The 26,122-nt window shown below is 45.5% G+C and overlaps 1 protein-coding gene across 1 annotated transcript; it reads left to right on the top strand.

The window, feature by feature from the left end:
* The first annotated feature begins 9,161 nt into the window (after positions 1-9,161).
* Positions 9,162-24,785, top strand: LOC144738512 (zinc metalloproteinase nas-1-like). The gene is made up of 7 exons (XM_078621525.1): positions 9,162-9,290; positions 10,846-10,961; positions 17,379-17,489; positions 18,863-18,979; positions 22,862-22,979; positions 24,473-24,603; positions 24,763-24,785. The coding sequence occupies exons 1-7, from the start codon at positions 9,277-9,279 to the stop codon at positions 24,783-24,785; spliced, it is 630 nt and encodes a 209-aa protein (XP_078477651.1). The 5' UTR covers positions 9,162-9,276.
* Positions 24,786-26,122: the final 1,337 nt, after the last annotated feature.

The following is a 26,122-nucleotide window of genomic DNA, read 5'->3' as shown; positions in this document are numbered from 1 at the left end:
ATTCCACCTGGTTCGCAGATGCTTATTCCGTTGAGATATCGGAAACCAGTGCCTGGCGTTGAGGGAGCAGCGGGGGTTCTGTTATCGCCGTCCATGGCTATAACGGGCGGCTCGGCGCTAGTCGAGGCACAAACAATTGCTGAATGGAAGTGCGGAGAATGTTAGCGTACCGGCCGGAACGGTTTTGGCTCACGCCACGACTGCTTTCACGGCCCATGATGACCGGGGCCTCCGGGACATGGTAAGGGGGGTTTCGGGCCCCACGGGGCAGGATGATCGATGGGTTGCCGAGTTGTGCGGGGAGAACTCATCCCTGACCGGAGAACAACGGTCCGCGCTTCGCGCGCTGTTGCTAAGCTATTCCGACGTGTTCAGCTCGGATGATTTTGACTTGGGACGCACCTCCTTGCTTTCCCACCACATTGATACGGGAGACGCCGCTCCGATTCGGTTGAACTCGCATCGGTTGAGCCCGACGGAGCGGGATCATGTTCGCGGCGCAGTGGAGGACATGCTGGCTGCTGACATAATATCCCCGTCTAACAGTCCATGGGGTGCGCCGGTAGTCCTTGTGAAGAAAAAGGATGGGAAACTGCGATTTTGCGTCGATTTTCGCAAATTAAACAAAGTGTCCGTGGCAGACGCGTACCCCCTGCCGCGTATGGATGATTCCCTCGATGCCTTGTCCGGAGCGAAGTTTTTGTCAACGCTTGATCTCTCTTCGGGATTCTGGCAGCTTCCCCTGGATGAGACCTCGAGGGAAAAGACGGCTTTCCGTACGCCGCAGGGCTTATTTCAGTTTAATTGTCTTCCGATGGGCTTGAATGCTGCCCCCGCCACTTTTCAGCGGTTGATGGAGCTGGTGTTAACGGGTCTGCAGTGGGAGACATCTTTGATATATTTAGACAATGTCATTGTCTTTAGCCGCACATTTGACGAACATCTACAGAGATTGGAAGCGGTGTTTGCTAGGATGCGCTCCGCCAATCTGAAATTTAAACCCAAAAAGTGTCCCCTACTGCAACGATCCGTGCGCTATTTGGGACACATAGTCAGTGCGGATGGGGTGGCCACGGACCCAGAGAAGACGGCGTGCATTCGCAACTGGCCAACCCCGGCCTCAGTAGGGGACGTACGTCGCTTCCTTGGGTTCGCTTCATATTACCGCAGGTTCGTTCCGAACTTTGCTACGATCGCTAGGTCCTTGCACCTCCTTACGGGGAAGGGTCGGAGGTTCAGTTGGGGACCGCCGGAGGAAGCGGCGTTTGAGGGCCTACGCGATCGTTTGGCGACGGCGCCAACATTGGACTATCCGGATTTTGATCGCCCTTTTATTCTGGATACGGACGCTAGTGACACCGGGATCGGGGCCGTTCTGTCACAGTCCAAGGGCGGCGTGGAACGCGTGGTAGCCTATGGTAGCCGCGTGCTGTCCCCGGTAGAAACCCGCTACTGCATTACTCGCCGCGAACTATTGGCTATTGTCTATTTTCTCCGCCAAAATCGGCCGTATCTATACGGCCGTTCGTTTTTTGTGCGCACGGACCATGCGGCTTTGCAATATGCCCTGAGAGTTGACCAACCATCTGGCCAACTGGCACGATGGTTGGAAACCCTACAGGAATTTTCCTTCGAAATTCAATATCGGGAGGGGTCGCGTCACGCGAACGCGGACGCGCTCTCCAGATTGCCACAGGGGTCCCCTTGCGCTTGCGCGTCGGGTATGAATAGGTGTACGCCGGTTCAGCAACCCTCTCGGCCTGTTGTGTCAGCTGTCGAGGTGCCTGAGGCTCCAGTGTGCCCAGGACCGGCCGATGGGGTTCTGAACCTGCCGCGCTCGGTATGGATTCGCGAGCAATTTCTTGATGACTCGTTGGGGGCTTTACGGAGTCGGGCTGCGAACGGAGCGGAGGGACTGCTGTCCGGTGGGACGCCGGGGGCCGCTCTCCGGGATGGGTTGCTGATGTAGAGGGAGGGGTTGCACGATCGCTGGCGTCTGGTAGTACCATCGTCATTACGGTACGAATTGATTCGGACTCTGCACTGCGACACCATATTACATCTCGGGGTGCAGAAAACCTTGTTGACGTTGCAGCGAGACTACTTCTGGCACGGTATGACGACGGATGTCGTCGGACACATTCGGGCGTGTCCCGAGTGTGCCCGGTGGAAGCCGCCTAAACACCCATATGTGTCGCCAGTGCAGTCTATACAGGTGTCTCGGATTAACGAGTTGGTGGCGTTGGATATTTTGGGACCTTTCCCGCCATCCGCTAAGGGCAATACATTTTTGCTGGTCGGGGTGGAATATCTTTCCCGCTGGCCAATGGCTTGGGCCTTACCCGACCAGTCGGCGGGGTCTATCACGGACGCCTTCCTGTTTGGATATGTAATGGACAAAAGGGCGCCGGAAAGGCTGCTTACGGATCAAGGGTGAAATTTTTCTTCTAAATTGCTGGCGGAAGTGTGCGCTGCTCTGGGAACCAAGAAAGTTTGTACGTCTCTCTACCACCCGCAGACGGATGGCATGGTGGAATGGCTTAATCGGACGCTGTCGGCCATGCTATGTCATACGGTTAACGAGAAACAAGCTGATTGGGATTTGCATATCCCTGGGGTCCTCTTTGCGTACCGGATGACGCCTCATGCATCCACAGGGTATTCTCCATTTTTTCTTGTGTACGGCCGCGAGAATGTGCCGCCGGTGGACGTACAGCTGGGTACGGGGGCGAAGGGTCCTGTTAAGCCTCTCCCCGAGTACATTCAAGACGCTGTTCGCCGCGTCACCGAGGCACGGGAGGGGGCCCGATTGGCTACTGCCAAGACCCAGGCACGGAACGAACGTTGCGCTCGGCGCTCGAATAGGAAATGCCCCTGGCGAGTGGGGGACATGGCCTGGCTGCACTGCCCGCAGGTGCGGGCGGGGACCTCCCCTAAGCTGCACAAACCATGGCAGGGGCCGGTTAAGCTTATTGAGGTCCCTAACCCGCAGTCCGCGCGTGTTCGGTTCGGATCTCGGCGCTGGTACGTCCATACGTCTCGGTTAAAACCCTACGTGGCCCCGCGGACGGATGCGTCATCTCCTGATGTTGCCTTGCCGGTGTCTGTTGCATCCGACGCACCTCTGCCTTTACCTGTTGACCCTGCAAGCGCGCCTGTCGTGCCTTCTACAGACGAACCGGCCGTGACACAGGCAGATGCAGCGAATCCTGCTCTGAGTGGGCCTACCACGGTGACGGGGACACTTGACCCCGCTGCCCCTCCAACCCCACCACAGACACGGTTGCAGGAGACCCCGGACTCGGGTCTCTCTGGGGAACGGGATCTTGGCGTTGACGGGCCTCCAACAGCGGCGGGCGGTTCTAATCCCATCGCTCTTAAAACCCCGTCGCGTTCTCGGTCTGTGGGGGGGCCGCCGGCCCGTTCGGGACGGGCCGGCAACCCGCACGCGTTCCAAATCCCTTTCCTTTCGTTGATTGTTGTTCTTGTTCTTGTTGTTCTTTGTTATCGTCTTGTTATACTCTCCGTTGTCCGGTGATGCCCCATGGTTGGAAGTTGCTCGCATTATTTAGTTCTGTTGCAGCCGGGGACGACTGGGTTTTTCATCAGGGGGGGGGGGGGTCGTGTAATGCGACCAAGGATTGAGGGGGGCGGAGTCTGGGTCACGTGAGGAGAGGGAGGAGTTAGGGTCATGTGGGGGAGAGGATTTAGGGAGAGGAACCGGAAGGGACCGGGGAGTGAAGACGGAGTGAAACGGGAGGAGGCCACGCTGGGCAGTACTGGGAGGGTGGCGCGATCGCCACGTGTTGGGAGACCTCGGCACCGTCAGCCATCGGTGTCCGGGCAAAGAAGGGCTAGCGGGCTGTGGAAGGCTGGCTGTGGACGGGGCAGAGCGGAGCAGTAGTGTGGCTGCATAGCGGAGCAGCAGGGTGGCTGCATAGCGGAGCAGCAGCGTGGCTGCAGGGTGCTCGACGGAGGAGACGCGGGCCTGACCGAGGACGCCGTGGGAGCGAGGTTTACACGAACCCAAATAGAGGACAACGGAGATCGACACTGTGAAAGAGTCCTTTATTACAAGTGCATGGACAGTGCTGCAGTCAGAGCTTTTGGGGGGTTAATTATTTATTTATGTTCAGAGAGCCTCTGTAGCTCGACCTGAATTGTGGCTTACTTGAGTCCAGCTTAGAGAGGTGTTACTCAAACACACACGAGAAGGGGAGTCAGACAAGGAAATAGGCTTTCAACACAGTTCTTTACAGCAACATTGAAGCTGTTTTATCCCAAAACCTGAATTGGATAAAAATAGAGGAATAAATAAACACAGAGAGACTCTGAACGTCTCCTATTTGCTGATGACATCGTCGTGACAGCGTCCAGCCACGCGGTGCAGCAGAGGTTCCCACGCTCTGCTTCCAAACACAGCTGTTGCACCCACATTCAACTCTGTGGCTCCCTATGCAGCTCTGTACTTTTACAGTGCAGTAAAGACAACATCGTGAACAGTAACATTTTGTAATGCAAAGCTTTTAACAATTTTAAAACATCTGCTGAATAGCGCTTATCAGTCTCATGCCAACTGGAGACAAAGTGTGGTTTGATACTTGATCACCATCAGCAACCATCATCTATCCACTGCTGCGTGAAGGCCTTGCCAAGCTGCCACAGTCTCTCTCAGTTTCGCGATGCTACAATCCATCTCACAGCTGCACACCAGCTGACTCTACCACTCCATCTCTCTGTTTGACGTTCTCTTGGGCGCGCTCGCTCCACCAGCTGCCACTCCACCGTTCATCTCACCGGCCATCACCTCAGCCCACCCACTCTTCCTAACAGTCCACGTGTATTTTGTAATCTCTGTTCCTCTTCCTGTATCGGAATGGAGTTGCAAGCATGCACCTCTCCATGTTGTTACATTTTGTCTGTCAATGTCCACTTTTCTGGTTCACAAGGCATAGCAGATAATACCCACTGATTAACACCATTCTTCTTTAGGCACATTGGTGTTGCATGGTCCTTTTCGTTGTCCAATTCATGTTTTTAGAAGCACTGCAACCTGCTGTTGTTTGCCACTTTGTTAGATCATGTTGATCCCAATGAACCTTCAATAACTGCACTAGGTGTTCCTACTTTGGTCTGTTTTCTTACAAGAGCTGTTTCCAGTTGTTTAGGGAACTTGTTGCACGTGACATTTGGTTTGCCCATATTTTTCTTGACCACTCACAGCCTTCCTCATCAGGTTATTCTGTCATTCCTTGTACTTCACTTCCATTGGTTGTCATCATCACGATGTCATTAGCAAATTTGGGATTGAAAATATTTTCTACAGTGTGGTGCAGAAGTCACAATTATACCTCACAGCAAGAAGTGCCTGGGTTTGATTCCCAACTTTCCATGTGGAGTTTATATACGTTCCTCCTGGTTTTCCAGTTTCCTCCAATAGCTTCAACACCCCATACAAACTGGTTATGTCCAAAGCAATGATGAAAGGCAAGGCCATACAGAAGTCTGTCTCTGGTGTAGGCCAATCAGTTTCAAAGACAATGCATGTTTGTTTGCCACAAGTACGTGTGGATAATGCAAACTTGATTCCTTGCAAAAGGTATCTATTTGGTGTTTGAACATCTCAATGCCTGTTTTATTACCAAAAAGGGTAGAACCTATTATTTTTCATCATTTTTGATACTGCCAAAAAGGTCCCATAGATAGTAATAACAACATTTTTCCTTTTGTTTTTCAAAAACAATTTTAGAAAAATATATTATAATCTTGACTTGAAGCTTTCGTGACTGCAAGAATCCATACTCTTTGGTTCTTTCGGTAAAGTCACGTAGGTATAAAATAAAATAAATCACGACGTTTTGGGCGCAACACAAGCGTCCGTCATCAGGTGGGAAAGCATGATCTGCTGCTGAGGCAGACTGTTTTAAAGGTTTGAGATGGGTGTAGCCCAAGGGTCATAAAGAAGTGGCCGTGACTAGTGATGTTAATGTGAGAAATTAGCATGTAACTGTAGAAAAGAAGGAGAGCGGCCTCCACGACGAGGGAGTGCAACCCAACAGGTGTAATACAAATGGCCTGCGAGTATGAGAGTGCAATCCAAAAGACATGTGAGCATGAGAGTGCAATCCAAAGGCATGAGAGTGCAATGCAACGGACATGTGAGCATGAGAGGTCTAAGAGAGAGGCATAGAGAGAGAGAGAGAGACACAGAGAGTCGAAATAACAGCTGACATAGGCAGGTAGGATGGAAACATCACAGTCAGTTTAGACTTTACCTGGTTAATAACGTCCTTCCAATGATTGCTCAGTTTGTGCCCATCCTCTCGATTGAAGTTGTGTCTGTGTTTATATATCTGGGGATGGCTTCATGAACAAATCTCTGAAGGTAGCCGGTAGGTTTGCAGAGTACCTCCGTCTTGGAAAAATCAATTTCGTGTGAGCTCACGGCGTTAAAACAATGATCGGCAACGGCAGAGGTATTGGTCCTACCGTGTTTCAGATCTGCCTTGTGTTCACGGACCCGGTCCGAGACATGTCGTTTCGTTTTCGCAATGTAACTGCTGCCGCAACCACAACTCAGTTTGTAGACACCAGGGTATTGCATGTCAGGAATCACATCCTTTATAGATGGGATTAAATCACGGATTTTATGTACTGTATTGGCTGGATGGTGGTGGGAGTCAGGCTTTAGATAGGCATCCATGTGGGTGGTTTACCTGTAGACCGAATCGTTCAGACATTTGGTAGACCGAATGTCCCAACTCGTTGGGACATTCGGTCTACAGGAAAGCCACCCACACGGATGCCTATCTAGAGCCTGACTCCTACCACCATCCAGCCCAGAAGATTTCCCTAATCAAAACACTACACCATAGGGCCCACTGCATCTCCGACCAGCACCACATATTCAGTGAGTTGGAGCACGTACACCAAGCCCTCAGGATGAACGGATACTTGGACCGTACAATCCGCAAAGCTGTCTCCCCAGCCATGCGGAGACAACCTTCTGAGGATCCAACCAAAACCATCACTTTACCGTACATAGCAGGGGTTACCAAAAATATTTCCAAAATCTTAAACAAACACAAGATCCAGGCTCGTTTCAATACAGTACACAAAATCCGTGATTTAATCCCATCTGTAAAATATTCCGGACATGCAATACCCTGCTGTCTACAAACTGAGTTGTGGTTGCAGCAGCAGTTACATTGGGGAAACGAAAAGACATGTCTCGGACCGCTTCCGTGAACACAAGGCAGATCTGAAACACGGTAGAATCAATATCTCTGTCGTTGCCAATCATTGTTTTAACGCCGTGAGCTCACACGAAATAGATTTTTTCCAAGACGGAGGTACTCTGCAAACCTACCGGCTACCTTCAGAGATTTGTCCATGAAGCCATCCAGATATATAAAAACAGACACAACTTCAACCGAGAGGATGGGTACAAACTGAGCAATCATTGGAAGGATGTTATTAACCAGGTAAAGTCTTAACTGACGGTATTTTGGTTAATGCAGACATGAATCCTTGTAAAAAAAGGTTTCAGTTTTGTTGCCAGAAAAAAGGGGGAAAACCCTATTATTATCTAAACTGACTGTGATGTTCCATCCTACCTGCCTATGTCAGCTGTTAATTTGACTATCCGTGTCTCTCTCTCTGTGCCTCTCTCTTAGATCGCTCTTGCTCACATGTCCATGGCATTGCACTCTCATGCCTTTGGATTGCACTCTCATGCTCACATGTCTTTTGGATTGCACTCTCATACTCGCAGGCCATTTGTATTACACCCGTTGGGTTGCACTCCCTCGTCGTGGAGGCCGCTCTCCTTCTTTTCTACAGTTACATGCTAATTTCTCACATTAACATAGCCACTTCCGTGCCCTCGTCCTTCTTTTCTTCTTTTCTACAGTTACATGCTAATTTCTCACATTAACATCACTAGCCCCGGCCACTTCTTTATGACCCTTGGGCTACACCCATTTCAAATCTTTTAAAACAGTCTGCCTCAGCAGCAGACCATGCTTTCCCACCTGATGACGGATGCTTGTGTTGCACCCGAAACGTCGTGATTTCTTTTATTTCATACGTACGTGACTTTACCGAAAGAACCAAAGAGTATATATTATAATGTTCCTGTGATACATATTCTGGAAAATGTTCAAGAATTCCCTCTACCTTCATACCTGTATGTTCGTATGTTGAACTTCTTTCACACTGTACATCGCCAACCATGCAAATCAGAGGTGCGGGCAACAATGAAAAGGCATTTGTAGACCATGGAAAGACATTTGACTCAGTGGAATTTAATGCAGACAACGAAGCTTTCACCAATCTAGGCTTAAATAAATATAAACATTCATAAATAACAAACAAAATACATTCAAAAAAATAGAACAGATACATTTTAGAACTTACACACAGGCACACGCTTTCGCAAAACACACACTCGCTATATGTTTGGTCAATGTGTTATATACTGTCGTGTTTTTTATAAACTTGGAAAATAGTGACATTCAATTTCAGGTAATTAAAACAATCTACTGGATATCATATTTACTAATATTATATTGGAGTTATGAATGTTTGTTGGCGTATTATTTTGTAATATATTCAAGTTTAATTAATATATTACACTACAAACCCAGTACTCCATTCGCATGCCAGGTTGTTAAGTTGACCGGCTATAGTCGTGGTGTTTATAAAGTGTCACATATGTAATGTAGCTACTGTTGAGTCATTTTATTCACTGCTCTATATTTGTGTCCAGTAAATTACCATTATGACTGATGTAATAACGTTACATATGTATTCTCGTTAACTGGTGTACACTGCTGTTGGCAGAATAATGTGACCGCTGTGTTTGTGTTTCCTCTGTCAAGACAAAAGAAGAAGTGGATGGGGAAACCAAGAAGAGAGGTAATGGCTGCCGTGACGCTCGCGCCACGCGGTGCCGGCTGCCTTGGTGGCTGCGCTCCCTTCCAGGGAGACCCCCGTTGTGATGAACGCTCGCGCCTCCTCGCTCTCAGCAAAGCACTCGACGCTGCTCCAGCATCACGTTGCAATGTATTTTGTGTTTGAGGTAAAATGCAGAGTAAATTCCCCCTATAGCCGCTGTTAAGGTGGCACCAGGGTGACGTGCAGACCGAACATAACGCATCGTAAAGTGGATGAACCCTCGTTGTGTAAACTCGTGACTGGAGTCCGTGTCTTGCCCTGACAGGGCTGGAGTGGAAGGAGAAAACGGACCCCCTTAGGAACCTCATCAAGGAACTGATGGAGATCTGCCGGTGAGGAGCTGCTTTCTCTTGGGCTGTTTGCACCAACCCACTCCCACACGCAAGTTGTCTGGAGAAAAGCTCTTTAAGAGGCTGCAGGGATTTGGCTTCGTCACATACTGCCTGGGTCCCTCCTCTCCAAGTCTGGACTTGGGACCTTCCTTATCTCCTCCACTGTAAACAGGATACTCTCCTAATCCCATCATTATTCGACATCTGTGCCCAACCACCTCTATACAAATTCTTGCCTCTCCCATGGTTTTCCCTGGCTGCATGCATGGAGATGGTGTTGCATCAGTCTCTGATTACACATAAGAGTACGATTCACTCACTGCGTCGGGGTAGTGTTTGAGATGGGTGTGCTCTGCGTGTCACTGCTGGTCAAACTGCCCAACCTGTGTTTTTTTTTGCTTTAGTTTTATTGTGTATTACATGTGTAAGAGATGCTGAGGGGTAAACCTTAGTAAGGGATAAGTTCATACACACTCGGCTCGCTCGACTCTCAATCGTGAGCTATCACGGGGACCCGACGCTGGGCACACAAACTCGGATTTGTAGGTGGAGAACATTCAAATGAGATTGGTCGTCAGGGAAAACTAAATGGAAATGAGGGGTCGGTTGGGAATCCGTTAGGATAAATGAATGGGATTGGTGGAGAGTCATGGAACGTTCCAGGAAATATGGGGAAGGAAATAAAATGAGTAGCAGGGCAATCAAGGCGCATACCAGAGTAATTCCCTGATGTATGATGCACTGTGTGTTCAAGACTCATCCAGCTGGAACTCCTTTTCACAAGTGTAGTGACATAGAATCAGTCACTAAGCAGTATAGCACTGGCTGTTGGCAGGGAAGGGGATCTGCAGCTACAGCAGCCCTGACTGACATCAGGTCACGTGATAGACCAGAGAGGGATCTAGGGGAAAAGTTATGGAAGGGGCTCATCGAGAACCTGCTAGTAGGTTCCAGAAGGGGGGCGTGGCCGGGGCAGAGCCAGGCCACACTGACAGTATAAGAGGGACCCCGGGAGGGGACCTCGGGGCTGTCATTTGGAGTGGGATCCCCGTCGTGCTGCTGGTGGAGTCTTCACCGTAGTCTCCATCTTCACCATCTCGGCGTCGCCAGTCAGGCAGCCTACCAGCTGTCCTGATTGGGAACCGTCATTGCTAAAGTGTGAACTGTTAAGGCTGTTAATAAACAGAGTGCCTCCTACTCTTAGTGTCTATGAGTCAATCACTACACAAGTATAGACGTATGTGCTTGTACAGTGTATTGAGATGCTCTTAATATCTCGATGCTATATGAAATACAGTTATTAATATCCCGCCTACTTAAATCCCTAAGAATCATAGCCTGATGGACATAACCAAATTGTACTTTCCATTACTTCGTGTCTGCTCGTTGTTGATTTGTTACCCATTGGCCCCATCACATCACAAGTTGAGTTTTATTAACTTGAAATGGCTTGTTAGTGTCAAATGTAGAGAACTTGATGGTAATGCTGTCTGTGGAGCTCAGTTGTGAAGGGTAATGGCTGTTGTGTGACGTGCCGCCTGTGTGTGCTTGGCAGGTATGACGCCTCCTCATTGCCCCGCCTGCAGAGCCTGCTGGACACGCTGTCTCAAGACCGCCCTGAGAAAGAGAAGGAGATGTTGTTTGAAGTATTCATGCAAGAGGGGGGTCTAGGTATGTTGATTGTTTTATTTTGTTTTCATGGAAAGTGATTCAAGTTGTATCTTAAAATAATCTATATACGGGACAAAAACTCAATACCATTGTAATGTAGCACTCAGAGACGCTGTCTTGCTTAAGTTATATTGATTTATTTTATATTACAGTCCACCCAACTCGATGACATGTTATCAGGTGGACGCAGGTTGACTATATACAACTGGGTGACTATGTAGCTGCTACACGACGTTCACTATATAGCCAACTGACTATATAGGAGCCGTCGCTGTAGTAGCCACGGCGAAGATATATAACTTCTTACCCAGCCTTCCAAGACGATGAGGGCGATCCACCGTGATGACAGCAACGGCGGTCCGGAACCCGAATCCCCACAGCAGCCCCGAACCCCGCTCCGCGCTGCCTTTTATTTCCCCTCGGCTCTGCCACCCCCATTTCCCGAACTCTCTCATTTGCCACACTATAACACCCCGAGGGTTCCATCTCTACCCCCGTGTTGACTCGTCACCCAGTTACCTCACTGTCCTCATCGCTGCAATCATTTACGGCCACTAGGCCCGGTACTGTCCTTACACCATCATCAATAAGACTGCCTTAAGAGGAAACTTAATGAGTGATGTTTCAGGTCATGACCTTCCATACCATGTTTTAATGTGCTATAAAAATGGATCATTACCTGACATGTCACCTGTTATAGAGTTTGAAGGCAGTGCTATTGACAAATGTGTTGAGTTGTTATTTGTGGTAATGCACCGCCGCCAATGCAGTATGACCAAATATTTGTTTTTATTCAGGACATTTATATGTCACGATGGTGTACAACTGGGGAAAGGATAGGAACAGGCAGATCGAGGATAAACAAAAGTGAACAAATGTTCTGATAATTCATATGAATACGAATCTGTCCTTGTTCCTCTAATTGCGCTCGCAGCCACCACAGTGGCCAACGGCGACTCTGGATGGGTCGGAGGGACTGAGCACCCCTCCACCCTCAATTAACTTACTAAAAAACAAACTCTCCTCCATCCATTGTATCTCACCTACTCCCCCCCCCCTATCTCCTTGTTTCTATCCCCATTCGGCCTCATACCCCTTTTTATCATCTCTCCATTTCCCTTCTCAATCTCACTTGCCTCTGCCTAATCCTCCTCCCACTGCTTGTCACTTTCCTTTGCTCTTCTTTTTATGATTTACTCTCTCTTTCCTCTCTGTTTCACGTCCCTTTACTCTATCACTGCCTTTCATCTCAATCTCTTCCTCCATCCTCTATTTCCCTCCCTCACCTTTGTCCTTTATCTCCCTCCTCCGCCTCCCTCCTACTGATATTTAGATTCAAATTAACCACGTGCAGTTCACCTAGATGACGGTATTAGTTGTTTTAGATAACACAAAAATACGTAACAGGTGGATATGAGAAGTCTACCGTCTCAGAGAAAACGCTGGAGAACAGAGTGGAACAATGCAGACGTCCAGAATAAACACCTCACTCGAGACCCAAATGTTGCACCTTCGCGATCTAACTCTAAACACTTCTATTATGGATAACCAACATGCTGGCCTGTAACATAGTATCGATAAGGCTCAATTATTGCAACTCACTACTCTACGGGACGTCTGGCAAAAACATTACCAAGCTGCCGTGTGCGCAACATTCTTTGGCACGTGTCATGACAGGTACTTCAAAATACATTATAAGGCCGCACTCATTATACACAACGTGCTCGATGCAAATGAAGCACAATACCTTGTTGATCTCATCTAGGAGCATAAACCATCAAGTGATTTCCTGTCATCCTCACAGCGGCTTTTGGCTAACCATCGAAAAAAGACAGTCACTGCATTTCGTGCTTTCAGATGCGCTTCTGTGGCCGTCTGGCCGTCCGATTATTAGGAAGCCACTGGAGCGATGCACTTTAAAACCTAGATTGAAAATAATTTCTTTAGAACTGTTTTTTGTGTTTAGTTTGTTATTCTCCAGCACCTCCAATTAGCACGGTTGGCTACGTACGGTGCGAAAGAAGTTCAACATACATACAACTCCAAGCCATTACCATCTTTTACAGGCCCTGCAATGTGATAATCAATTTAGCTCCTGCACATAAGCTAATATCATCACTCCATCGCCATAATGGACATCCTCTAGGCGTGTTCCCTCCCTTGCTGCCACCTCATTGATATTCTAAACCATCGGGAAACAACACTTCTCATTGTCATGTCTCTCCATGTACTGTAATCTCAAGCATGCACCTTTCCATGCTTTGTGAACTTTTAGTTATTATTCATGGATTTCCATGTTTCTGATCCATATTGAAATAACAGGAATATGCACTGTTTAAAAGTATTCCTTTTTAAGCCCATTGATACATTAATTTTCAATATTACGTTCAGTTTTGCAACAACACTTTAACCTACTCTCATTCACGCTTGTTTCATCATTACAGCATCTTTTCCCAGTCCGCCCTCAATAACCCCTCCATACCTACGTTAGAGTGTTTCCACCTGTTCCCTTCTACAGATATATTAATTTGTTTGCGAACATATTTTAAGCGATTTATTCACGATTACGACCATTAACCATGATTTAATTTATTTATGATTACTATATGGCAGTGCCGTTCAACCTTTTCCATTCCACAGCACACTTTTAAGCTTGTTTCATAGTTGTAGCACGCAGAATAAAATATATCTGTTCTAATGATTACCAAAAAGTACCACAACTCAGGAGAAACTAAGGCTCCTCCCCCACGTGCCCCCTCCCGTGGACCGGGCTCCCCGTGCCTCCTCCCCACCCCAGTGCTGGCTGCAGCCAATCAGCACACGGATGACAGCGCATTGTTGGGGGGAGGGGGGGCCTCTTTAATATAATACCCACAATTCCCCGGCTTACCTGACTGCTGCGGCACATTGGTTGAGAAGCATTGCTGTGCAGGACAATCCCCACGCTAGTGCTTTATTTTATTGTCAGGATCACTGGTTGGCGTGTGGGCGCTGCTGGGATTTACACCACGGGATGGGCCTTGCGAGCGTTGTTAGTCCCCACGGAGTTGCACCGCCTCGTGGGAAAGTGTTCTCTGGAATGAAAATTATCGAGAAGCACTGCAATCAGGGAGAGTTTGTAGTAGCTGCATATCGCCTGCTAAAACGTCAAGAGAAAACATAGACATTGACTCATAAAAATAAAACAAAAATGAAATGTACACAATGTAGTATGGTAGAGAGTTCAATTTGTGTGAAAGCTGAAGGTTTATTTTATGCAGGAATTCCTCTACATTCGGAGGCATGGGGTTGTCCGTCGATCACAGGATTGTAAAAGGATTTGAATTGCTGTTTATGCCTAGAGCATTTATCAGGGGGTTTTCGTGTTGGTCCTTCACTGTACATGTGAACACGCCTTTTTTTTTTTACAAATCTCCTTAACGCCTTTCCTGAGTTCATGGTGGGGTCATTAAAATTGAGTCGATTTAAGAAGAAGAGTTGCACTTTTTTGGTTGAGTAATGAATCCAGTTTTACTCTCACTGGCTTATTGCTAGTGTAATAACTCCAACGACAAGAATATAAGAAGAACCACTTTTATTTGTACACAATAAAGAACCCTACTATGAGTTTTTTTTAATTTAAAGCTTTCGTGACTGCAGGGATTCATATTCTTGGCTCTTTCGGTAAAGTCACGTAGAAGGGAAATAATAAAATAATGTCAATATAAAACAATACAAATTCTCACGACGTTTCGACTGCAACACAAGCAATCATCATCAGGTGTGAAATCCACAGCAAGAAAATTTGAAAAAAGTGGCGGTTTTTCCTAACGTCAGCACCAAGGACAGCGATTTGGCAGTTTGCCAGATGGACGAGTCCACCTATGTTCGGAAAAGAGGAGGGGGGGAGCAGAAAATGGAATGCGGTCTGAAAGTCACCGTAAGCGTGAACACAATCAATTAAGACCTGAAATGGTTTATCAAATCCTTCCAATGATTGCTAAGCCAGAATCCATCTTCTCGGTTGAAATTGTCTCTGTGTTTGTATATGTGAATAGCCTCGTGAACGAACCTCTCATGGTAGCCAGATGGCTTGCAGAGAACCTCTGTCTTGGATAAATCAATGTCATGTGAGCCCACTGAATTATAATAGTGATCTGCTACGGCCGAGGTGTTGGTCCTTCCGTGTTTTAGGTCTGCTTTATGTTCACGGATGCGGTCAGAGACATGTCGTTTGGTTTCTCCAATGTAACTTCTACCACAGAGGCAACTCAGTTTGTAAACGCCAGGGTACTGTATCTCCGGAATCACATCTTTTATAGACGGAACCAGATCACGGATTTTATGTAATGTGTTGAATCGGACCTGGATCTTGTGTTTATTCAAGATTTTGGAGATCTTTTTTTGTGATGCCCGCAATGTAGGGTAAGGTGATAGTTTTCTGTCTACACTCGTTTTTTGTCGTTCTTAGGTTCTGCTCTGTCTGTGTGTCTCCGTTCCTCTTGTTTTTATGTTTTGTCTTTCTTTGAAATTTTCACACTTAAATTCTAACTTAGCAATCTTTGAAATACGTAATCGACCAGGCTATGCGTTAATTGTGTGTTGACCGACTCTCTGTGTCGTTTTACATAACATTTCGATACTTTGCTAGGTTATTTAATTTTAGTGTGTTTCTTTCTCTCCCTAAGCCTGCTCACTCCTTTTTGTTGTACTCATTGACATGTAAATTTTGTCTCTAACCCCTCCCTCTCGCTGCCTCCGCCCCCCTCTGTCTATTTAAGGCCACCCCACAGAGACGATCACCCCTCTCTGTACCTGTGTTGCCCGCTGTGTGTATCTTGGTGATATCTGTCTGCTTATATGTCTGTCTATAATTTTTTCTGGTTAGATTTTATGTCGCTATTTCATTATACCTGATGATGATTGCTTGTGTTGCAATCGAAACGTCGTATGCTATTATTTAATTTATTATTTTTTCTTTATACGTGAAAGAACCAAAGAATAAGGTGATAGTTTTGAATGGCTCCTCAAGAGGGTCCTTCTTCATGGTTGGAGTGATGGCTCTGCGGATTGTGTAGTCGGAGTAACCCTACTATGATTACACAATAAGGTACCATAAGCTTCGTGACTGTATTCCAGCTTGTATCTTCCTCCGAACCTCGACACTCCTCGTGCTCTCCTTATATATCCCTCAGCCCCTTTTTCTCGAACCTTCTTGTCCTTGTTTTTACCTCTAGTCAAACCCTGTCCTTTCCATTTAACGGGTCCTTTTTGTTCTCCTGTTCAACCCCCTTATTCTCCAATCTATTTAAAGTCTGCCTCCCAAACAATCACCGTGGAGGCCTCTTTTCTCCAACCCGAGACCATTGTTTCTTTTGAAATAGCCGTTTAGGCTGCATATAGCTTGGGGTAATTTTTCGGTCATTACAATAGCAAGGATTGATGCATCTGGTAGGACCCATATGATTGTTAAAAACATGGTTGTTTGGAACATGAGCAGATGAATGTGGTTGAACAAAGGCTATTGTGCTATGCAACAATAACAAATGCAATTTCATCATACATTATTTTCCAATTGGTAATCATTTAATAGTTAATCATCCTATTAGGTTTAAATGATCAAAGACGATCACATGATTCGTTTTATTACAATTTGTAATTAAATCATGAAAGGGAGCTCAAGACATAAAATATGTTCATAAGCTTGACTTTTACTGTAATCCAAAGATGGTATCCTGCATCAAGACATTTTTTTTCACAATTAAAAATGACTACATTAATCATGGGCATTTTCCGCCTCAGAACTAAGCGAAACGTAACAACTTGCACACGAACCATCTCTTCGACGCAGGTGTAAGATGTCATCACACCACATCATGTGACCCCAATAAGATGGCAACAAAATACACACATCACTAGAAACTGATGTTACAACATAATCATTAGTGCCTCTTGAACAGAAAATGGAAAAATGTTCTGTGTGGAGAGGTGAACACGTTTAATAATTCCTTAAAATCTACATTTTATTTTGAAGCCACTGCCTACCTGGATGAAGGCCTCCTGATGTCACCGCCTCCATGGTCCTACAATGTCACAATCCATCTAAATCCTGCACTTGAGCGGATTTCTTTGGCCCATCTCTGTGGTGGTAACCTTCCCAGGCACGAACTGCCTTGGCTGCCAATTTGTTACGAGTCTGGCCTGTCACCCTTCATCTTACTTTGATGTTGGTCACACAGATGTATACATGAGCATACAAGTATATTTCTTTTAACCTTATCACCTCCACAAAAACAAGCCTCATTTACACAATTTTATCATCAATTGAGAGCTGTCATGTTACTCCAAAACAACAACAATCAATCTCTATGTATTATTTAAATAACGTTACTTCTTGTGCAATGTTATTTTCTCACTTGTGTCTTCTGCCTTTTATAGCACTTTTGAGGAAGATGTTTGAGTGCCGAACATGGGATGAGTCAAGATCACAGGTGCTAAATTTGAGGAATAAGATTGTTTTGCTTCTATCAAAACGTGGACTTGCCGGGGGTAAGATTTTTTCTAAATATAACGTATTTGTTAATTTCACTGCAGAATTGTCACAAGACCCCAACAACAAAAAAACCTGCATGCATCTACCCAGAGTGCTTGAACGTTCTGCATGTGTGCAGTGTGTGCACAACACGTTATATGTTTAAATGCAGATTTGATTGACAATTTTTATGTTTTTCATCATGGAGCTGCCAACTACTCTGCTATTTAACATTATTATTTGATATAGCACTACAATTTTGTTATGGCTTTATTTTAATTCGAGTACTATTTCTCAATTATAAAAATATTTAATTTCTTTCATGAAAAATATGAACAAAAGCTGCAGTCTATTCCCATTAAACTAAATATCACTGCATTGTCAGTGTAGGACTAACGTGTACACTTTACACCTTGCAGGCTGATTTGGGTAGTACATTCACACAATTATTTCACTTATTACGATCAAGCTATATTGCACATTTCTGACAGCAGCTCTGCAAGTTGGCTCTGTCCTCTGAGCTGCAGGACTCATTACATAGAAAAAAAATGGCAGGGCTACATGTGGGTCAGATGATGTATTATTCGCCTCGTTTTGTGCAGCCGCGTGAGCAAGGAGCAAGTAGCCCTGCCCTTTTATTTCTGATTACCGATTGATTCCCTCATTATTCAGTTAGCAGAGTATAAGCAAGTATGATATAATAATCCATGTTTGTTTTTGGATGAGGACACATTGCAATTACATGCCAAAACTGTTATTATCCTTCCACCACCCGAAAAGATTGTCACATTCACGAAGATTTACACCATTGGTACCTCATTTGCCAGTAAAAAATATGATAATTGTTTTTTTACCCTTTTATCTGGCAACAAAACTGATACCATTCTTACGAGGAGTCATGTTTGCATAGACCACAATACTTGCAGTCATAATGCAAAAAAAACACAACTCTGATAATGTATGCACTGTCCTTGAAGTTGATTGGTCCACACCCGAGACAGCTTTCCTTAGAGCCTAGTCTCACATGGGTTGGACCAGATGACGCCAAAAGGCGCACAACTCAAATACAATGCACCATCAGAGTATGAGAGCTCGGGGTAAACATTTACACCATTGGTACCTCATTTGCCGGTAAAAAATATGATAATTGGTTTTTACCCTTTTATCTGGCAACGAGGAGTCATGCAAACACACTCATCGTAAAAAAGGTGTCAGTTTTGTTGCCAGATAAAAGGGTAAAAAATCAATTATCATTCACGAAGATGTTATCATTTGGATGTGGGTACAGTAGCTATATTCCAATGCATTTTGTAACGTAGCCATTAGTTACAAATTACATTTTATGATGTTTTTATTTGCATTACAGAACGTATTTTCTTTGTTTTTATAGCTGGAAAGGAGTTTGACAAGACTGGAGACATTGCAGGAGATCCCAAAGGAGAAATCAAACTGTGGCCCGAGCAGAGTGGCAAGGTGTACATCCCCTACAACGTCTCCATCGCCTTCAGTGAGCGCAGCGCGCACCGTCAGGCTGGGGAGATGCATCCTGGAGCTCCGAGTTTTCTGTTTTGGGACGCTACCTGGGGCCAGGGGATTCATCTTCACTTACGCATACTGAGATTTCTTACACGATCTACATGGAAACTGCTGCAGAGGGCAACAACATACAGACCAGAGGAGGAGTCCAGGAAGAAGATACACCCTTATCAAGGCTTTTCACCACAACATCCGAATGTATATTATGTGAACATGTGTTAGCAAATTAAACTCGTAAACATAGATGGAGAAAGATGTATCCATGTTAGATATGCTGATAGTGTTGTCATAACCAGTGAAGAGGAATTAAAGGGATTATTTTATGTTAAGACTTGAAGTCACATACAACAAATTTCATAAACAAATTAAAATTGGTTCAGGAACACAATTTTAAAACACAGCAGAAGAGCACTTATGAAAGTAAATGAGTATTTAAGTATTTAAATGAAGATGAGATTAATATGAGGATGGAGTGCAGTGTATAATGATCTGCCTGACAGAAAATGGAACAAAAGCTGAAAAGTGCACAGAGAAGCATTCATGTGGGGAATTGCAACGAGAGATACAAATAGGAACACAGATCATGGAAAAATGCAGCTTATAGACATCATTTGACTGTGAAAAAAGTAAGTGGGATTGGGCAGGACACATCATGAGAAGGGGTGATGGCTGATGTCCCGGGCTGGTGATGGAATGGCAGTCAAAGTAGAGGACCCTGCCACTGCAGAGATGGAGCGATGAGATCAGAGTCTGCACAAATATTGTGGATTGTTTAGGAAATTATTTGCACATGACCTTTGTTTTTCTCATATTTATCCTGAGCCCAACATTGTAACATTCCTGCATTTAGTTCATATTGGACCTTTTAATGAATGTGTCATCAGCAATTCTAAGATGGTGATGTTTTATTAATTAATATTTAAGCATTTTCTTCTCCATTTCAATTTTCAGAAAATATCTTGCAATGCCACTGTGAATAACTGTGGTCATTGTGTTAGCTTCCTAACTCCCCATGTACTGTGTATGTTGCCATTTTCTTCATGTAACCTTAGTGTGGCTATTATTGAAACCGGTTTAAATATTTTTATTTAGGCTTCAGTTTGTGAGAGCTTGGATCACTGCATCAATTACTACGGACTTGAATGCTTTTTCGTAGTCTACTCAGGCGAGGCACAGTGATAATTTAAATTGATTGGTCTTTTCCAGATCTGATAAATAGTATGTAGCCAATGGTAAAGAAACTTCTACGTGACTTTACCGAAAGAACCAAGAAGGTAAAGAAACCGTTCCTAAGCCCTTCTTCTGTGGTTGGTTGGACTATAATGTGTTCATTATTTTGTTCCCAATGATCTTTGTGAAACATTTATAGATGTGCCATAAGAGGCATGTGGGTTTCTCATTTTCAAGTCTGTTTTAATGATTCATTATTCTATAATGGTGTTATTTTATTCCTGTGCAAATCTTTTGTGAATACGTCCGCTATTTTGTGTTGAAGCAGTGAAGTCCCGCCTATTTGATGATGTCCACAGTTTGACCATCTGATCCAGAAGCGTTCTCCTTTTCCCTATTGTGAAGGGCAGAGTTAACTTCTTCCTGTGTAACATCTGGAACTTCCTTGTCTTTATCTGATATGGTCTGATTCCTGATCGAAATACATTTTTACTGAAAAGCTTTTCAAAACATTCCTACACTTATTTTGAAGATTCAGTCTCTATCACGAGTTGTGGTTGCATCATCTCCCATTTGTGAATATCCCACAGCCTCCTTTTGTCTGCTTTTGTGCTCCCGTTGCTTGGATGATTTGTTCACTCATGTTTGTGTTGGGTTCTCTGATTTATTTTTTCATTATTTCGGTAATAATTTTACACACTTCTGTGGTCAATCTATAGTCTCGCATCTGTCTTTTTTATATTTCTCCTCTTACTCAATGCGTCTTGACTGGTTTCAGTCTTCTGTTTCCTTTCTCATTTTTGAGATTCGAATGCTGAGAGGATCAAATAGATTAAATGGATTTCTTCTAGATTTGAAGCTTTCGTGACTGCAAGGATTCATATTCTTAGGTTTTTTCGGTGAAGTCACGTAGGTTAAAAATTAACATTTAAATTAATAAAAGTAAAATAAAAATCACGATGTTTCGGAGGCAACACAAGCTTCCGTCTTCAGGTGGAACCGTCACAGCACGATTGCTGCATCAAGTAAGAGAAATTCCAAGAAAACAGTCCTTGTATATATACTGGTTGAGGGTGGGAGGAGCCAAGGCAGGCACCTGGATATTATTATTGTGAGGTTCGGTGCGGCTGAAGCACGCTGTTAGGAATGAGCCTTTGTTGTGTAGACTGGTTGAAATGGGAGGTTCCAAGAGTTGTTAAGGTGCGGCTGATGTAAAGGTGCGGTTGCTGTAAATGGGACTGAGCCTTTGTTATGTAGAGGTGGTGCGGCTGAAACCGCTGCTAGGAATGAGCCTTTGTTGTGTAGACTGGTTGAAATGGGAGGTTCCAAGAGTTGTTAAGGTGCGGCTGATGTAAAGGTGCGGCTGCTGTGAATGGGACTGAGCCTTTGTTATGTAGATGAAACAGCACTTTGCTACGTTGCTGGGATTAATTCTAGATTTGCCAAATATGTGTGGTAAAACTTAAAGCAGGAAAACCAGTGTGTGAAAAAAGAAGAAGAAACTATACGGTAACTGAAGAATAGTGCCTGTCAAATAAGATGGTCCAAATATGTGTAGTTAAATCTTTTTTGCATGGTTAATAACATCTTTCCAATGGTTACTAAGTTTGTACCCATCATCACGGTTGAAATTATGTCTGTGTTTGTATATTTGGATGGCTTCGTGTACACCTTTGATGGTAGCCAGGAGGTTTGCAGAGCACCTTGGTCTCGGAAAAGACAATGTTATGAGAGCCCACAGCATTGTAGCAATGATCGGCAACGGCGGACGAATCAGTTTTACCGTGTTTCAGATCTGACTTGTGCTCGCGGACACGATCAGAGATATGACGTTTCGTTTCTCCAATGTAGCAATCACGACAGCTGCAACTCAGTTTGTAGACTCCAGGGTATTGTAAGTCAGGAATGACATCTTGCACAGATGGAATTAGATCACGGATTTTATGTACTGTACTGAATCGGACTTGGATCTTATGTTTGCTTAGAATTTTGGAGATCTTTTTTGGTCACGCCTGCTATGTATGGCAACGTGATAGTTTTGATCGGAGTTTCATGTGGCTGTTTCTGTATGGTGGGAGAAACAGCTTGGCGGATGGTGCGGTCAGAGTATCCGTTCATCTTGAGGGCCCGATGTCCATGTCTTAATTCACTGGCCAGGTGTTGTTGGTCAGAAATGCCATGAGCTCTGTGGTATAGCGTTTTGATGAGAAAATTCTTTTGAGATGGGTGGTGGTGGGAACAGGTTTCAAGTAGGAATCTATGTGGGTGGCTTTCCTGTAGACAGAATGTCCCAAGGATCCATCAGGTCTCCTCTCAAACAGAATATCTAAGAATGGTAGTTTACCATCTTTCTCCACTTCCATGATGAATCTGATGGATGGGTGTCTGGAATTGATGTGGTCCAAGAAGTGGTTCAATGCTGGGAGGCCATGTGGCCAAATGACGAAAGTGTCATCCACATACCTCTTCCACAGGGAAGGACGCAGGGTGGATGTCTGGATGGCGTCTGATTCAAACTTTTCCATGAACATGTGGATTTCACCACGATAAATAATGGCGATGACTCAGCATAGTGGTGAATAGTGCGTTAGTGTATTGCGAATGGGTTTGTGTGTCTCGGTTTGTTGAAAAGGTAAAGCAACTCACGCTCGCCGTCACTGTGTGCAAAACATTCACCTTTCAGATTCCAGTGACAGAGAAGCCATTCAGCAGGCCAGTGACGAGCTGACGGAGAAAACGTGCATCAGGCTGATTCCCAAAGACCCCCAGGAGGACTACTTTTACTTCAGAGCACTGTGCAGGTGCGTCTCTGCCTCCCGGGCTTTGCGCGAGTCTTCTCACGTGGCCCTGGCACAGGCAGCTCACACGGGGCTCTCACAACACCCAGAGCATTGGTCTCACTTCCACAACTCTTCTGCAGCAGTCATGCTACTGCATTCCATTTACTCCCACGGCTGTAGATGTGAGCCCCTGTCGTCATAAGCACATGTCTAGGCTTGGAGCACAGCGTGCTGGATAGCGGCACAGATAGAACAGATAGTAGAACAGACAGCACCACAGATAACACCATAGCACTACAGACAGCACCACATACAGCAAGAGAAGGTTTCCACGCTCTCGCCATCCCCACTGCACTGAATTCTCCACCACACTCACTCATGGCAGAAAGGAGGGGGCATACGAGCCTTCTCATGTGACACGCGAGCCTTCTCATGTGACACGCGAGCCTTCTCATGTGACACGCGAGCCTTCTCTTGTGACACACGAGCCTTCTCATGTGACACGTGAGCCTTCTCATGTGACACACGAGCCTTCTCATGTGACACGCGAGCCTTCTCTTGTGACACGCGAGACGTTTCATCACAGCAAGGAGACCAGAGTCGTCAGTCTGAAATGTCTCCGCCATCACGGAAATCCTAAGCAGGAAGCAACGAGGCGGTGTTGGGGGAATGGGCCGGACAGTCCAGTGTGCAGCTCACTGCCCAATCTGGTATCCTGCATTCCGTGCATTGGCCACAGATAGCCAAGTGAAAGGTCATTCTTAAATCTCAGGCGAAGGAGACCCAGAGAGAAGGGAATTCTTTCTGAGGGAGTGGAGCGCCAGTCAAGATAAGGGAGTGGACTTGGGTACGTCGCTTCGTATAAGGGATGGTCAAGAATAACAACGAGTGTCAGCCAAGGGAGGGAACACAGGAAAGGGAGAGATACGCCACAGAGATGGAGCGTTGAATTCACCACGTGTGCAGGTGCTCCATTCATTGTTGACATCACAGGAGTGGGAGAGATGGCAGCAACTTGGGGAGGCCTTCATCCAGCAGTTGTTTGATCATGACTGATGACAATGAATGTTAGCTTTCGAGCAATGACATGAAGTCACAAAAATGAAGTTATCAGAATGCGTGTGCAGGGAATGTGACATCGCATTGGCCGAGAAGGCTTTCCTATTTATCGTTGAATTTTATCGTCGAGTTTTAAAAACCCTTTGATTCGTTTTTTTTAATTTTTTTGGGTAAATGTTTAACAGCGACACGACTTTGGAATACAATTCAAATTACCTTACATTTATCTCTGCAAGGTTTATTGTGAGCCCCCGCTACAGACGGAAATTATTCATTGGCAAATGTAAAAAAATACCCACAACTGAAACAAACTAAAATAACTCTCCCCACATAGAGTGATCCCTGTAACTGGTGCAAGAGTGCGGTGCACTAGACACGTGGCCTCTGTAAAATGTGCCCGGTGCTGTGAGGTGCCGGTGAGTGACGTCACTGTGAAACACGCGGTTTCCCATCAGGGACTCCTCACTGCCAGGCGCCAGTGCAGAAGCAGGAGCTCGGTCTATCGCCCTGGAGCCCAACAAGGTGGACAAGGGCGTGGTGCTTCGTGAGCTCAAGCGCGTGTTCGGGTTCCATCGCGACCAGCAGAGTGAGTCACTTTACAAGCACGATACAACCTAGTTAAAACTAACAGTGTTTAACTCCATAATAAGTTGATTTACATGGTGGTGTGATTTCATGTGAAGTTTAAAACGTTTTAACATCTGCACATGAAGTTGAATCACCGTTGGCAACGTGAACGGCGCAGGCTACGGTGCCCAGGCGAAGTGACTGGCCGTTACCTCTGAACCCGGAGCTGAAACCAATGGATGGATCAGGCCTGTGCACCTGTATGCCAATGGCCCGTGCATCGTACCTGGCATTACCGTCAGTAATGGTGGTAAAGCAGAACTACAGTTATCCACGTTGATATGGCGGGACCATACTGCAGATCTTGAAATCCGCGGTGCACCACGTAGGCTTAGCTTTTTAATCCATTTAAAAACATTCACACCGACGTGGTGTGCCACGGATCTATACTTGGGTATGTGGCTGGAATCATAAAAAATATCTAATACACATTCAAAATCTTATACAAATCTAACGTAACATAGTTTTTTACTAAAATAAATCTTGTTTTTCAAGAACCACTCAATACCAACGCTTTACCACCACTGTGATGATCGAAATGTAAATACAAGACTTGGGCGACGCTGCTGTGGTGACGGTGACGATGAACGTTTATGTCTCAGCGTGTTTTCAAGCCCAAGCGCTGCTCGCACGCGGAGCGATACCGCGTCGCTCACACGTCCATCGGCCGTCCCCTCTCGCTCAGTTCTCATGAGCCACTCACTGGTTGGGCCATGTGAAAGTCAGAACGTCACTCCCTCGTCTCTCACCGTGTTTGTGTTTGTGGGTTTACTCTCAGCTCTGTTGACACCTCATATTAGGCAATGCATCTCACTGCCCAGTGCAATGACATGCATTGTTCTGTTGTGGTAACTTAATTATTCCACATCTTCTGCGCTATTTTGAGTTGCTGCTTTTGCATCCATGACCAGATCTCCCTGATGCTCTCGATGGGGCTCTCGTCTGGTTATTTTAATAATCTGCTTGCGTTGACAACTTAGAGGTTTTACATGCATCCCCCATTCATCTCAATGGCGATTCCAGCTTCTCCATGAAAATGACTGGTAGGTAGTGGGACAAAGCCCCTAAAAGGCTTCAGGTGAGCAACTGGTTGTCTGTCTCTCTGAGCCACGAGACCCTCACTCAGCGTCGCCACTCCAAACAGTCGGCTCTCTGCAAGGATTTCTGTTACATCTTTGCCACGGCGGCAGAGACGCAACGTTTGACACCAGAAGTGCCGAGTCGGAAACATTGGAAGCAAGTAAAATGTGTTTACTCCAATAATAATTACCACAGCAAGTTAACAACAGTGGTCCAGTATATAAACACGTAATAATTAGTGATATGAACGAAACAATCCCAACAAATTAGGCCATTGTGCATTGCCAAGTAGCTCAATCCTTTAACAGCCCCTGTAAACTTGTTTACACGTTTAGCTGACTACAGGCCCAAAGGCCCAAAACGTCAAGTGACCAGTAACAAACAGCACTGATAGATAT

The sequence above is a fragment of the Lampetra planeri genome, unplaced genomic scaffold (genome assembly GCF_965212315.1).
Source record: "Lampetra planeri unplaced genomic scaffold, kcLamPlan1.2.h2 scaffold_103, whole genome shotgun sequence".
Classification (NCBI taxonomy): Eukaryota; Metazoa; Chordata; class Hyperoartia; order Petromyzontiformes; family Petromyzontidae; genus Lampetra; species Lampetra planeri.
Note: the sequence above shows the minus strand (reverse complement) of the source record. Positions and strands in the feature narration are given on the sequence as shown.

Coding starts and splice junctions, on each gene's coding strand:
- LOC144738512 (XM_078621525.1), top strand. Junction 17,490..18,862: donor AAAACGTGGACTTGCCGGGG/GTAAGATTTTTT, acceptor TTGTTTTTATAG/CTGGAAAGGAGTTTGACAAG. Junction 22,980..24,472: donor TACTTCAGAGCACTGTGCAG/GTGCGTCTCTGC, acceptor GTTTCCCATCAG/GGACTCCTCACTGCCAGGCG.